We start from the raw sequence: 15,813 nt of genomic DNA on the forward strand, positions 1-15,813 counted from the left end.
CAGGGAATACGTACGGATGGTAAAAGTCCCCCCATCAATAGCAATAGCTACTGTTATCAATGGGCGTATATTCTTCTGTTGACTGAGATATAGCAGACTGATGTTTCACCTTCCTCCTGCAAGCAATCTCTAGTGTAAGGCGGATTTCCAACAGGGATTTTATTTCTGACTCTTGCACCAAGATTGGTGTAGAAATGTCAGTCTGGTGTGCCCCAATCCTGGTAAGTCAGACTTGCAGAATCAGGCCAGGAGACCCGACATAGCTACAAATGAAAGCAGTTATGTAGCTAACCTAGAATCTCTCCATTTGTCAACCTCATGCACCTCATGTTGAGGGATGTGCATGTTCAATTTGCCATGCGTTGGGACCTTGCAAGAGGCAAGGATTGCCACACCTAAACTGGTTCTGTCTCTAGAATGACAGACTGAAATCTTAAAGCATCTTTTCCCCTAAAGAAACAGCACTTCATTGCATACTGGATCCTAGCTTGCCAAGGAGGAGGTGTGCCAACATCAGCCCCACAAGGTATGGCATTTCTATACGTCAGCCCTTCCAAAAAATTGGGACTGTGGTGGCCTGGTTGAATTCCCCTTCTCCTTGATGGGAAATATATGCCCCTCTAACTTGTTTCCATGACTCACATGCTGTAAATATCACGATCTCTCAACTACTGACAGATTTGGGTGTTCAACTGGAACCAACAGCTTCTGGTACTGAAACAACACAGACAACACTTTCCTTTTAGAAACGTAACTTGGTGTATCTGAACTGAGAGACTGCTTACAGAAAAGGCAGGGATGTGGCCTGCTCTTCTGTGCACAGCAGTTCAAAGATGCCACATTTTGTAGCTGTCATTAAGGAATCACAAGAGATCAGATTGATTCATCTCAGAGAAGGCCACTGGGGCAGCTAAGAGGCCACTGTAGATGCCAACCCTATACCTCTATAAAGGTACAGTCAGACCTCCGTATCCACAGATTTTTTTATCCTTGGTTTCAACCACTGATTGAAAATTATTTAAAAAAATAAATTCCTAAAAGCAAACCTTGATTTTACCATTTTATATAAGGGACACCATTTTACTATTCCATCATATATAATGGGATTTGAGCATCCGTGGATTTTGGTACCCAAAGAAGGTCCTGGAACCAAACTCCAGCAGATAATATATTTATATATATATATATATATATATATATATATATATATATATATATATATATATATTATCCAGCAGATTATATATATATATATATTATATATATATATATATATATATATATATATATATATATATATATTATATATTTCAGACAAAAGGCCCCTCCAGCTGCAAATTAGGATGGCTTTCCATGGAGTCCAGCTGTTTTGGAGGGAGGGACTCCTTTTAATAATGTACAACAACACCCACCATCACCACTATTCTAATGACTTTTCTGGCCTTGCAGATTAGTGGTTCATCCCACAGCGGTTGTAAAGTAGCTGATTGACATGTGTGCTGTTCGCAGGAAAGGTTTACAGAGGAAATTATGATTAGACCATTAATAGTGAGTTGCTTGTGGCAGACTGGTGAAAGCTGGGGTGACACTTGATGCTAGCCAACCTTTGGGAGAAACTAATCCAGTGAACAGGGTGTTTTGGCTCAGGATGCAAGAGACAGAGCTCAAGCAGAAGTGTTATTTCTCCTTGCTTGCTTTGTTTTTAAATTGCTATTAACTTTTTTAAAAAGTATTCAAAGAAGATGACCCTGCTGTCAAGACACAGCTGTCTATAAAGCCATGGGCCACGTTGAAATAAAATAACAGTGCAGTCCCATACTTATCTATCCAGAAATAGGTTCAATGGGACTTACTCTCAGTTAAGCGAGTAAAAGACTGCAGTCTATATTCCTTCATTTTACTCCAAAGGACGTAAAGTTTCTTGTCCCATTAACAGACTGCAGTCCTTCTGCAACACAATGCATATCAGAGCAAGTAAAACTCCGGCTGCATTCAGATAGACTTTTGCTGTTTTTGTGGGCTTATCAGTTATTCCAATTTATAACAACCCAATCATGACATTTTCTTGATAAGATCTTTTCAAAAGAGTGTTGCCACTGCCGCCTTCTGAGGCTAAGAGAGTGAGACTTGCCCAAGGTCTTTGCTCTTTGACCGAGCAAAGATTCGAACCCTGGTCTTCCAGAGTCCTAGTCCAACACTCAGACCACTGCACTGCAATGACTATTTTCAGCTGGATTTATTTCCAGTTAACTTGAGTCTAAGAACCTCAGACTGAACCAGTAATGTTTTGAAACCACTACAGAAATCTTAAGAAAATACTGAGCTCTAACTTAACAAATGCTGTAACCGAAGGGGCTGACTTCCCTACATTTGTTGTGCTATTTGCCAACCTATGTTTTTTTTTAATTTGTGTCATGTGAATATTTTGTAAAAAAAAGGGGGGGGGGACAGGGACAGGGCAAAAAAGCTCAGTGCAGCAGAGGCCACCTTACTTGCTGAATAAACAGAAACACAGTATCTAAAGCCCCTGTTTATCCAAAGGGTTGGGGGCTGCAGCACTGTCAGAAACCAGAAATGGTCGAAAAGCAAAACCCATTAAGGAAACATGAGGGAATTACAGTGGCTTGTTTGGGGATGCCAAACACTCATGCACTGGTGGATTGGATTAATGGAACACCTTTAATTTGCATGCATTGAAAGAGCAAGATGTCTAACAACAGGTCATCAAAAGGAGGGGATTTCTTCTATTAAAAAGAATATAAACATGCACGTGTACAAAGAGATGAAAAGACATTTCAAGGAGGTGTTAATAAAACCTTGACCACCAAAAAAAAAGGACAGGGAGAAGTAGGATTGCACTGGAAAGAGAAACAGCTCCAAGGATATATGCAGACTGAAAACTCATGTTGTTCTCTCCTCTTTACCACCCACTGAACACTGAGTGTGTGCTTTTTTGAACCCTGAATACAATAGAAACTCTGGTGTATAATTCTGCTTCACTACATGTATGTGGCAGAAAAGCGTAATAAAACCCTGGAAATAAATTTAGCTCTTTTAGGGTTGCCGTAAGTCAGAAACGACTTGACAACAAACCCTCACTGGGGTTACATGAACATCGCAACTTTACTCCTGGTTTATGTATGAAAATATTTATTATTATTATTATTATTATACTTTATTTATATAGCGCTGTAGATTTACAGATATGTGGTTGCTTCTCTTCTGCCCCTAATTTGGATTCAGTCCTTCTTCTCCCTATCCTGATATGCTAAAGGTGGCTGCAAAGGAGCAGGGATGTAGCGGGGGGGGGGTCCATGGGGTCCGGACCCCCCCTTCAGTTAGATACAATGAATGGTGCATGCTGCCACACCGCTGCATCCAAGCCCCATTATAACGGTGGAACTTAGTCTGGACCCCCTCTTCCCAAAATACTGGCTTCGTCCCTGAAAGGAGTTGTCCTTCCCAAATAGTGGGATAGATGGAAGTCTGGTGCCAGTTGCAGACACTGCCTCTGACCATCAGCTGTTGCACTTCATCCTGATGTTGACTTCAATCTACCTCCTGATCATTTCTGAACCATTTTCATCTTTCTATTTCTGCACCAAAGTCATGGCTTGTTGCCACTCACCAGCCATTTCAGTTGTGTCCCAGCTTGCTTGACTCTTGTTCAGTTCCAAGTCACTTCTGGCGGACACATTGAGGAATGGTGGGAGAAAGACAACGGGAACTATTATTTCAACTTCTGGTGCTCAGATTGGCTCACAGAAGGGTATCTGTGGTGATGCCTCACAGCTGAAATTGATCATGTAAGACATGCTAGGTAGCGGGGCTACTGGAAAGAAGCACATCCCAAATCATGAAACCTCTTCTGTGGAGGTGCTATAACACTTCATCTATCCCTCCTCTAGTGACATGAGGAGATGTACTGTTTCTCTTCCATATCTTTATTTTATACTATGGAACAAAGGAATTTATTTTCACTGGCATCGTTTTAGATTGGCCACGGCGGTCCTTAACCAGAGGCACCCACAATACTTAAGCTATGGAAATTCTGATGAACTGCAACATCCACTTGCACAGGAAAGTGAGGAAAGAAAGAAAAAAAGTCAAGATGTCACAACGATCCCCCCTCCAAATAATAATTCATTTGGATGACTTCATTCTGAAAACTCTACACACCAATCAATACTTCAAGGAAACCAAATTTGCAAGACTAAATGGCTCAGGCTGTAGCTTTGTCAGCGATAAGCAATGGGCCATTAAGGTGTTAAGGCACTTGGTTATATTAGGTTCTTTGCTCAGGTAGTGTCTAAAACCAATATATAACTCCTGCCACAATTAATCCCTTGGTCATTTTAATTTGGACACTGTTAGGTAGTTGCTTGTATTATTAGACATGAGTGCATTCACTAAACTGCACTGTAATTCCTGCTTATTTGGTCACAAAAGGTTTTGGAAGGATGGTGAAGGACCTCCTATTAGAATAGATATAGCAGGCAGGAAATAAGAGGCAGGGCTGCCATATCTCTCTATTACAAACCACAGTTTTGGGTCAGGAGGGCATGGGTGTGCATGTATTTTGGCAATCCCTTGGCTTGGCTACTCTCCAGCACACAACCAGCGACTCACAACACAGAGTGGATTATCACAGTCCATCATCCACGGATGTGAAAGCAAACAGCACACATGGCCACAGGCCTCTCCAGTTTTAACTTTGACAGATTTCTGGGGCAGGTAACGCAAACAGAATAAAATGCGTAAATAAAATAAAACAGAGCTTGTTGATTAACTTTCAAATATTTTTTTGGAAAATGCTACACAACTGTTAGCAAATTTCTCAGCAAGGAATCCAAGTTGCCTCATTCCACTGAAATGCCTCAGAGAGAAACGGAAATGAAAGAAGTTTGATTTTTGGTGAGGAGGATTTGGCAAAAGGAAAGAGTGGCTAATGAAGCTGCAGCCATCCAGAATAAAGGAGCTGCAGTCTGGGTTGATGATAAATTTCCATTCTATTTGTTTGTATCCTATGTTCTATTAAATGTAAAAAAACAAAACAAAAAACAAACAATGCTTGCAGCTGTAAAATGCTTTTGTTTGTAGAAAATGCCAGATTGCAGTGTTACAGTCAATATATGGGTGCCGTTTAATCCTCTAATCCCAGTTAGAAAGCTCTGTCTCCAAGAAGTAGGGAATAAACATATTTTGGTCAGACTCAAGAATTTTTTCTTAAAACAGCAACAAAATAAATAGCAAAAAAATAACCCAACATTACAGCAATCTTCCATCCATACAAATAAAGAGCCGCTCATGATGGGTAGTATGTAAAATATATACACCTCTGGATTAAAACTTTGTTGTTAGCTCATTTATAACGGAACTTTGTCTTTCCTTATACATCTATATAATCAATTTTTACTGGCCAGGCAGAAACTCACTGCAAATCTGAGTCCAGGAGATGAAAAGATCCATACAGGCAAGGCATCTTGAAAGGTGTCTATGGATTAAACCAGCAATTTCCAACTCCTGCTGATTCCTCAGCTGTGCGCTAAGGAACTGCTCAGGCATGTGTTATTGTCAAGAAACCAACCTATAGCAACCCTATGTACAAAAGACCTCCAAGTTCACCTGTTATCAATAGCCCTGCTATTGATAACATCTCAAGGCAGCTGTATCTTCCTTGGTTGACTCAATCCACCTGTATGGCAGTCTTTCTCTTTTGCAACTGCTTTCCCCTTGCCAATGAGCCTGTCTCAAATACTGGTACACTAGTACCCCTCTCCTTTTAATATGCACCTCAAAATGTGCACAACCCCAGTTTAGACACATTTTCCCATATGATCCTCCCCAAAACCTGACCTCATTTGGACTTTGGATAGGAAAAGTGATCAGGTCAAACATAAGGCTCCTGAAGGCAGCTTTTCCACCATCACTAACCTCCCCTACCATCACTGATCTTCTCTTATCAAAGAAGTGACATTACATTTCCTGGCAACTTTAACATCACAGTTGGAAAAGGCCGGGCTGGTCTTTTTCTCAATGTCCTCAAAGGACCTCTCTCACACATGTGCGCACATATGCAACGAAGTCTCAAGCACTTAAATGCAGCCTCAGCACTATCACTTGAAAAATTCAGGAGCGATAGCTAGATGGGCTTAGGAGCTGCAATTCCTCTTTCTTTTTTGCATCCCTTCAGCAAAAAGGACCTTCTAAGGCCCGAGCTGCTAGCCAAGAGAGGCAGAGGCCTTTTGAGTGTCAAGATGGGAATGGAGGCTGGAGACAATCTGACCAAAAAATTAGTGGGGTTGCAGGTCTGGGCTGGGGATAAGAGATGGAGGCAAAGTCCATGAAGGGTGTAGTTTTGTGAAGGGAGGGAGAATGAGGGCATTGCCCTAGATAAGAATTCTGCACCCCGCATAAAATATTCCTCCAGTCCCCAAATTTCTAGCACAGCAAGAACTTTAAACTTATGTTGAGCATTTACAAATACAGCTCAGCAGCCCAAGAAAGACAGCAAGGAAAGTTCTCAATGGAATAAGAATACAGCAAATACAAGAGTTCTAGGCATGAATCATTTCCAGTATTTCACTCTCTGCCACGTTAGAAATTTGGGGACGGAAAGAAAATTTCGTGGGGAGGACAAAATTCTTATTTGGGTGTCATGCCCTCATTTTGAGCCCCTGCATACCTTTGTGCTCCATCTCTCCAAATCTTACTGCTAAATCCCAGTGGATCCTCTTCTCTTTCCCAGCTTGAAATCTCCTATCCCTAACCTGTCTCTGCCCATTGCCACTCCTTCCTCATTGAATCTTTAATGCCAGCCAATCCAATTTCTCTGTGATTTTGTACTGCTTTTTCCCTCTGGCCACAGCTTACTTTCATTGCTGGAGACTGAGTTCAAAGTGCAAAAGGAGTCTGCACTCAAATCAAGTCAGCGAAAGGAGAGGAGGAGGCAGAATTGTGCTGGCAAAAGCAGCCTCTCCTAGCTTGTGCATTTTTCCTACTACTAACTTTTACCATCTCGACCACACTCTGGTGTTGTTTGCCTCTTTGCATGCGTCCCAGTTTTCATCTCCAAAATATTGACACATATGACATGGATCCCTGGAATGGGTCAAGTGGGACGTGAAGGTGTGAATGCAAAGGTGCTTTGGGAGCTCTGATCTCAGACCTACATAGGTCCAGCAAAGGGAAGAAATTGTGGTCTTGAAGGGCCAGGAAGCATCTGAGAGTTTTTCTGAAAACAAGCCCACAAAGTGGCTTTGCCTGAACAGGGAGAAGGCATGGTTGCCCTGCATCAGGTTTCTGATGGGAATAAAAGGCACTTTCTCTGGAAAGCCACTCTGAGCACCAAAGAGGCAGCTCTTCGGAAGGCCTGGCACCCAAACGTGCAAGGAAACTCTCTGAGGTGGCTTGGAGGAGGCTACAGCTCTGCAGCAGTTGATCTAATGGGAAGCTCTGCTGGAGAATTGATCGTCCCATTTCTCTGGAAGCAACAAGAAAGGCCTGCTAGCAGGGGCAGTGGAACAGCAAAGGAGATCTCCTGTGCAAAGCCAAGCTGACCAAAGGTCAGAATTCTGGAAGAGATGGGCTTAAAGGGTTGAGAAATAGGCCACCTGGGCAAGGACAGTTACTTTGTGCACGTGCCTCCCCACATCCCTGCATCAGCTTCACTATCACTTCTTCCCTGAGCATTTTGCTTGGCCAAGGACAATGGGGCTGTGGGCCACATGGGCTGAGCTGTGGTTGGACCACTGGCTAGAAGGGACAAGATTGGGGTGGGGTGGTAAGGTTGTCCTCTCTGAAGGTCTTAGTTTCTCAAACCATTTTTTTCTCATGGGGAGGAAGGAGGTGTAAGAGGTTGGCTTGATATGCATCTGCCGAGCTTTCTGCAAGAATCCTCAAGGCAGGGCTCATGGGTCAGAGGCAAGATCTACCAAAAGGGGGGCTGTGGAATATGATGTCTCCCACCTCCCCCACTGTATAAAATCCAAGCCTGCAACTGCAACAAGGTTAAGCAGGAAGAGCAATGATAAAAGCCCCATCCTTCCAGCCAAACAACCCTTTCGAAAAACCCCAAACCTCTCTGATATACAGTAAGTAAGAATTTCGACTAATGGGATGGGGGATTTGATAGAAGGAGTTTACTTAGAACCCCACTTCATAGATATCCCCAGATATTTTGCAGAAATGGGTGGACAGACAGGCAGTGGAGGGGGAGGAAGTGTCACATTCTTTACCATCATTTTTCCACAGGAAAATAAATGGAAATTCTGGGTGGGAATGGATGTGTTGTTGATTATCAAACAGTCAACTCATCTCAGACAAGAGCCATAACAGGAGAAAGAAAAATCGGAGCTCTGAGAAGACATTATAATGCAGATCAAAAAGGAGAGGAGCAAATAAGCAAAAAGGAGAGGAGCATATAAATATACCCAAATCCATAGTTTTTTGTGGGTTTTTTGGACTATGTGGCCATGTTCTAGAAGATTTTCTTCCTGACGTTTCACCAGCATCTGTGGATGCCAGCCACAGATGCTGGCAAAACGTCAGGAAGAAAATCTTCTAGAACATGGCCACATAGTCCAAAAAACCCACAAAAAACTATGGATGCCGGCCACGAAAGCCGACTTTATACCCAAATCCTTTTCACTGCTGAGAGGAAGCATTTCAGAAAAAAATGTACTTTTGCCCCAACTTCCCTGCAATTTTTTATATATTTTTTCCTGCTCAGGAGGCAACGTTTTGGGGGGTTGTCACACTGACAGCCTAAAGCAGAGGACATCCACTCATCATTAGTTCTCTCGTTTGAAAATACTTTGGGATCTTTGCAGATAATAATCCTAAATCAATGAGAATTGGGAGGAACGGAACCTGTCTGAATTGTAAGCACAAGGGTCAGGCCAGAGCAGGAATCTTGACACAGCTTGGCTTCTCTCTGACATTATTCTGGGTGAGAATATTTTCTGCAGATGATTTTGGTGCTTCTTTCATGCCAAACTGCAAAGCTCAGGAGGAGTTAGGAACAGGAGGCCAGATGCAATGCGCCCATATTCCCTGCGGTGCCTTCTGCCATAGGGAGAGGCTAGGCTCCATCCTGACCTCCTGCACCCATCCAATCCACACAAACAGACCCATCTTTGACCAACTGTTCCAGGAGAGGCTACAGACAAGGGACTCATCCCTCTTGTTTGATGCATGTGCTAACTATACACCATTCCCTCCTCGGCAAAGCAAGCAAGGAAAAGAGCTCAGGTACCTTCTGGCAATCACACTTAGCAGAACTTCTTCAGCGACTTGCTTGGAAACCCAGAGTAGTCACTGATGATGTCTATAGGATAACTGGCTGATTTTGTGGGTTTCAAGAGAGAAAGGGAGAAATAGTGGGCAAGGGGGCATGGCTTGACCCCTTCTGGCAGTGACTGTGCTGGAACAGGGAAGGGGAACAGTTAACGGTATTGTGAGAGAGCAGCACCTGGGTCTGCTGCATGTTACAACAGCCTGGCACACCGGTGATGGATATCTGGCTACTCCAAGTTCAACTTCATCCTGGGGATGCCCAGCAGGGAACCTGATGGCCGCCATCTCCTCCTTCATCTTTTCCAGAGGCTCTCAAATAATAGGGACTGACTGGTGGCTTGTCTTTCCTGGGATGCTAATCACATGCAACCCCCACCCAATTACTCTTTATGGTCTCAGCAGGATCTAGCTGCCATCTTGAAAACTAACCCCACTCACAATTCCAAATTACCTTTGTCCCCAATCCCTGCATCTGGCATCCTCTCCTCAGGAAAGTGGATAGGAAATTTAATCAGGGATGGGCTGGTCAGGCCTCATTGCTTCTCCCACCCCCCTCAATTTTACAGTTCACCTGAAGTTTGCCAGGAGGCTCATTAATTCAAATTCTCTTTGTGAGGAATGCTAGTCCCGCCATAGGTAGCTGCGACCCTTCGGATGTCCTGGCCGGGGTGTCTCCAGGGAGCTGCTGCTGGGCACAGCAGCCTTTTGTCCAGAACGAGAGCACCAGGTGGCACTGAGGCAAGGCAGAGAAGGCAGGCAAAGCCTAGACCGTGGCAGCTTTAGCTCTGCCCTGGTGCCAACCTTTGTGTCAAAAATAGTTCTCGCTGACTGATTGACTTGGGGGGTGAGGGTGGGGTGGCTGGGCTTGCAGGGAGAACGTCCAATTCCATTCTGGTTCCGTTGGCACTGGTGCTATAGGACCCCTTCCATGAAGCTTGTGTCCAGGTGCTGGATCAGCACCCGGATGAAGGACATTTCCTTGCGGGTGTTCTCAAAAATGATCCGCGGGTCATCTGACTGACAGCGGAGGCAGTTGGGGGCCATCACCATGGCCAAGTTGTTGACGTCCATCTTGGTGACTGCCACGTTGCCGGGCTGCACAAACACCTGGCATGGAGGGGAAAGATGGGAGAAAGGAGTCACAATCGGCCAGTTGGGTCATTTGCCCAACCTGCCCTGTTTCTAAGCCAATAATAAGAATAATAAGAGCAATCAATCAATCAATCCATCATCATCATCATCATTTCTTATCCACTTCTCTATAAAGCAAGATTAAAATACAGTACAGCTACAGAATGGACACATAACATCAGCTAAACTGGATAGCCCTTGTGGACTGGATGACCCTTGTGGTCTCTTCCAACTCTATGAGTCTATGAAAAACATATAATATCTGAAGAGAAACTTATTTATTTCATTTATATGCTGCCTTTCTGCTGGAGTGGGACCCAAGCCAATTCACGAAAAGAATGTGTCTAATACTCCTCTTTTGTCAAGGCCAACCAAGCTAATGGCGTTCCCTGCACCAGGGAATTCCCCCCTTATATAATATAATAATATAATTTATGTATACCCCGCCCAATCACTAGGAATCCGGGCGGCTTACAACAGTAGGGAAATACTGAGCAATAGCAATAAACAACAACAATACACATAAGATAATAAAGAATTATAACATAGCAATACATAGCAAAAACATAATAGCAACAACAGTAACAGTAATATTGTAGCAATTCAATAATGACAAAAGCCTCACACTGATTATTACATTCAAATCAATAATTATCAAAAAGAATTCTCTATTTCCAACCCCTCATTGGAAAAAATAACAAGCAGATGCCAATAAATAATGAAATAATAAAGGAAATACAGCACAAGTTACAACATTACTGTCAAGGAAATTACAATAAAAGAATTACAATCTAACAACCTGAAAAAGGGGGAGACTAAAAATTAGCAACAAGATAATGTTCTTCTTAGTATTGCCCGAGGCTTTATAGGCTGACGCCCAAGCAGAGTTGGTCCGGGGCTGGAGGAGGGGGCAAGATGTTATAGAGCCCTCCCTCACTCAGTCCTCCATTCTCCTCCTGGCAGTCCATGGCTGGGACATTGTATATGACATTGTACTAGATCAGAACAAGCTGGGTCCATCAAATCCCAGTATCTAGCCTTTGGGGTGTTGAAAGCTGGTGATCTGCAGCTGAGAAAGCATCTCAGCATTTTAGCAAATGAGTTCCAGCATCTCCTTGCAGCAAATGATAGAACTGGATGTTTTACCCAGAGTAAACAATGGTTGACACTCTACATCTCTGTGGCCAGCGAACAGGGTGTTTACATTTTTAAATGTTCCCCACCCAAAAAAAGGCCCAAGGTGGGAAGAGACCCTGAGACAATGGCCTCTCATTTTTATCCAATGTGGGGGTTTTGGAGGGTGTGTGTGCCAAGATCTATCCAGCGCCCAGGAACCTCCTTCCAGGCCAAAGCCTGGAGCTGCTTTTTGGGTCGTCATACCTGGAGGAAACGGATGAGGTAGCAGAGCACCATCTTGTTGATCCTGGGCAGGGAGTGGACGACGGCGATCGCAGCTTCTGGGTTCTCGTAGTGAGTGATGCACTGTTCATAAAAGTCGTGGGGAATGAGCGGCTCCTCCAGTTCTCGATACCAGAGCTTCAGCAAAGAGGCTGCGGGGTGGGATGGGGTGGGGAGCCAGAGGAGAAAAGAGGATGTTGAGTCAGGCAGGGTTGAGAAGAGGAACAGGACTAAGAATGAAAGCATAGCCGGGAAACTGACTCAGAGACCTGGATCTTGCAGATGGAGCCAAATTCAGATGCAGAAATCTCAAATGAGTTCTTTCCACTGTAGGCAGTGTCATGCTCCTTGTATTTTACCCCCCCCCCCCGGGTCCGTCCTCTGTTTAGCAGGGCTTATCTCTATCCATTGTCCTCTCCCATTTTATGTTAACTGCCTTCGCCTCAATCTTGACCCATGGCGACCTTATGGATGAGACGTCTCCAGGTACCTCTGTCCTCTACTGCTCTGCCCAGCTCCTGCTAACTCATATTCATGGTCTCTGTAATAAAGTCCACCCATCTAGCATGCAGCCTTCCTCTCTTTCTACTTCCTTCTACCTTTCCCAACATTATTATTTTTTTCCAACGATTCATGCCTTCTCATGATGTGTCCAAAGTATGACAGTTTACGTTTTGTCATCTTGGCTTCTAGGGATACCTCTGGCTTGATCTGCTCTAGTACCCATTTGTTTGTCCTTTCCCATTAGCTCTGGATTAAAAAAAAAGAATAAAAAAGAATAAAAAAGAATAAAAGAATAAAAAAGTACCTCCTAACATGTGCAAAGTGCCTTTCCCGAAACACTATGTTAACAGTGTACCTGGGATGAGAGGTCACAGAAGTGGTGTAGTTAAGGAGGTGGACAAAAAGAGAGCATTGCCCCCTCATAAGAATTCTGCCCCCCAATGAAATGTCCCTGCAGTCCTCAAATTCCAAACATTGCAGAGAGAGAGAGAGAGAGAGAGAGAGACTGAATCTCCTTCACACTGAGAACTCTCTTTGTTGTGTTCACATTCCCTACGTTTCCTTGGGTCCCTAACCTGCATTTGTAAGTGTTCAACTAAAGTTTTAAATTACTACACCCCTGGGTCACAGGTTCTTGGTGCATCCGATGGTGAATCTCTGAGTCTAGGCACCTCTACTTTTGTTCTTTTTATTTATTAGCCATTCACACAAATTTATGTAGCTCCACGCATTAAACACACACACACCACACAGTTGAACCAGTCAATTCTTGCCTTCTTTCTAACATATGTCTAAGACCTCTGTCTCTCCATAAATTTCCCAAAGAGAAATTTAAGCAGCCTGAGGAATGGTCTGGTTACACGGGATCCTTTCCCCACCCCCCTAAAAGACCAGCCACTGTTGTGGCAGCTGGGCACTGAAACAAATGGGGTGTTGTCCTCACCCCCAGCTTCCCCCATCCAAACCTATAGACTCTTCTTCAACAGCCATCAGCCTCACCAGGAACATGAGGATCTTCCAAGCCGGTGGGTATCTTCCACTGGTCGACCTGCAGTTTGAGGGCATTGACCTCATCGATGTCTCCAGGGACTCTGGAAGAAAAGAAAGTGTAGAAATAATGTAGTTTGACATGCAGTATAACAAGGCAAATCTCTTCCCTTTCATGTAGGGACAACAGCACAGGATCATGACATTGCAATGAGAACAAACTCCCACACATGGCCAACATTCTCACAGATCAACTTAACACACTCCAAGTCACATCAACTGGAAACCAACATGGAAGAAATGCCAGAGGGAGCACCGTGGTATGATTTCACACTTCACCCTCCCTAACTCTGATGTCCTGAGCTATCTCCTCTGGTTCTCTGGGACATTCTTCTGTCTATGTGGCTGGATTTTAATTTCCTGGCACTGTTTAGACAGCTGGGGAGTTCTTAATGCTGCATCCAGTTTCTCTATATGGCTCCGATGTGCTCATGTGTATGGATTAAACTTGCCATAAAAGATATTTTGATGCAACCATGAAATCACATTCAGATGCTTTCTGATGATGTGAAACAATCCACGAGAGAGACTCAGTAACATTTAAAGGAGGAAAAAAGGTGCCAAGTGAACTGTACATGCAACCCATTCTAAAAGCAATTTAAGAAATGCTCTTAAGTTAAATAGGAAGGCAGGCAGAACACTCAAGGAGGTCCAACAGCCTCCTTTAATAATAATGGTGGGGAATACGTCACCTCAAATACAGTTTGGCTGATCATGATTCAATGGATGTACACCTGGCCTTATGCCTTTCCAACACCACCTTCTTTTCCACACCATTTTCCAGCCCTTTGTCTTCTCTTATCTCCCTGCTTTCTCATTTTAGACCCTTCTTTCCTTCACATCTATCATGTGCCAACACAGCCAAACAATCAGATCCGTATCCCCTTATTTTCAGCCAACGTTTCGCAAAGCAATTCCATGAATGCTTCGCCAGCAACAGCCCTCTCACTTTAATTCTCAGCACCTGGGCAATTTCTTTGTCAAATCCAACAATCCTTCCTAAACCCATCAGCATGTGCCACATAGACTTTAAGTCAGGGTAGGCAAAGTGTGGCACGAAGACAACATACTACCCCAAAACCATTTCTGTGGCCCTTGCCCCCACTTCTTTCCCAAAATTTTCTGTTTTTCCAGCAAAAAAACGGTGAATTGATTCTTTTAGAATGCTCCAGGAGCTGCAATTCATCGTTTAAACAGATTGCATTGCTTACTTACGTGTTCCAGAGAGCACCAAATCATGATGTTTGTACTCAAAGGAATGCTAAAAACATCACAAAGGACCTGGGATGAAGGGTGATAGTTCCTTACAGTGCTGGTTTTCTCCCCGAGAGCATACCTACCTGGAATAGCCCAGCTATCTTAATAGGAAAAGGGGTGTCCCCAAGTGGGGGGAGGGAATTACCTGAAGATGCCCTCAGTCTGGTCTCCGTTGAGGGCTAGCACCTCTTCTGACAACCTTGTCTGCACCCATGGGAGTTGGCGGTCGGGGTACCTCTCCTTCTGCATGTTCATGATCTCTTGGAGAGAGCTTCCAAACATGGATGGGCTGAAGACGGCATTCTTGGCATGGCGGATCTCTTCAATGTTTGGCTTCTTCAGTCCCTACATGAAATACAAGTGGTGCAATCACAGGATTAAATGACTGACACAAGGCTTGGTGCTGGCATGGCATCCCAACAGGCTGAAAAACCAGTCACTATCTCATTATTAATGTTTCTATAGTGTCATCTGTATCTGCAAGGCTTTGCAAGGGGTAACGTGCAAAAAAGAAGTACCTGCCACAAAGAGTTCTATAGCCATGGATTTTTTTTTAATCCATGGTTTTTTTATCCATGGATTCCAGCATCCACAGATTGAAATATTCCAAAAAATATAAATTCCAAAAAGCAAATCTTGATTTTGTCATTTTATTCAAGAACTACTGTACTTAATGGGACTTGAGGAGCCACAGATTTTGGTATCCCCAGTGGGCTGGGTGTCCTGTAACCAAACCCCAGTATAATTGTAAAGTTGAAGGCTTTCATGGCCAGCATCCATAGTTTTTTGTGGGTTTTTCAAATTTTTTTTGCTCTTCATGCATGCTTAGCCCAACATCGCCATATAGCCTGAAAACCCCACAAAAACCCAGTATAATTATAGGATACCAAAGGCCCACTATAATTATAGAAACTGAGGGAGTCAATAAAGGCAGTTATACAGGGACTTTGGTTTTGTATCCTTTAGGGTTAAGGATTCTGAGGCTGAGCCAAAGTCTTCACAATAGAGGTGAAGGGATGTGATGAAAGAGAGAGATGGAACCATACAAGTATTCTTCAATTAACAAAGCCTCTGATGAAGAAATTCCTTTTACATTTTTTTATGCCCACTCAGGCTTTTTGTTCTTGTCCTGTCTAGCTGAAGTTTAAAATGTAGCATCAGCACTGGGAGACTAGTGTA

At 43.6% G+C, this 15,813-nt stretch overlaps 1 protein-coding gene across 2 annotated transcripts in view; it reads right to left on the reverse strand.

Moving 5' to 3' along the window:
• Positions 1-8,529: 8,529 nt before the first annotated feature.
• The window catches only part of LOC149317722 (rho GTPase-activating protein 39-like), a 244,710-nt gene continuing 237,426 nt past the window's right edge, over positions 8,530-15,813 (reverse strand). For both annotated transcript variants that reach the window (XM_089518076.1, XM_089518075.1), the window contains 4 exons: positions 14,780-14,979; positions 13,330-13,421; positions 11,809-11,978; positions 8,530-10,404 (listed from right to left, as the gene is read on the reverse strand). In XM_089518076.1, the coding sequence (XP_089374202.1) occupies positions 10,210-10,404; positions 11,809-11,978; positions 13,330-13,421; positions 14,780-14,979 (657 nt within the window). In that variant the 3' untranslated portion in view covers positions 8,530-10,209. The remainder of the gene's footprint in view (positions 10,405-11,808; positions 11,979-13,329; positions 13,422-14,779; positions 14,980-15,813) is intronic.

This window comes from Sceloporus occidentalis, unplaced genomic scaffold, assembly GCF_023333645.1.
Source record: "Sceloporus occidentalis isolate IW3139 unplaced genomic scaffold, rSceOcc1.0.p SCAF_3, whole genome shotgun sequence".
NCBI lineage: Eukaryota > Metazoa > Chordata > Lepidosauria > Squamata > Phrynosomatidae > Sceloporus > Sceloporus occidentalis.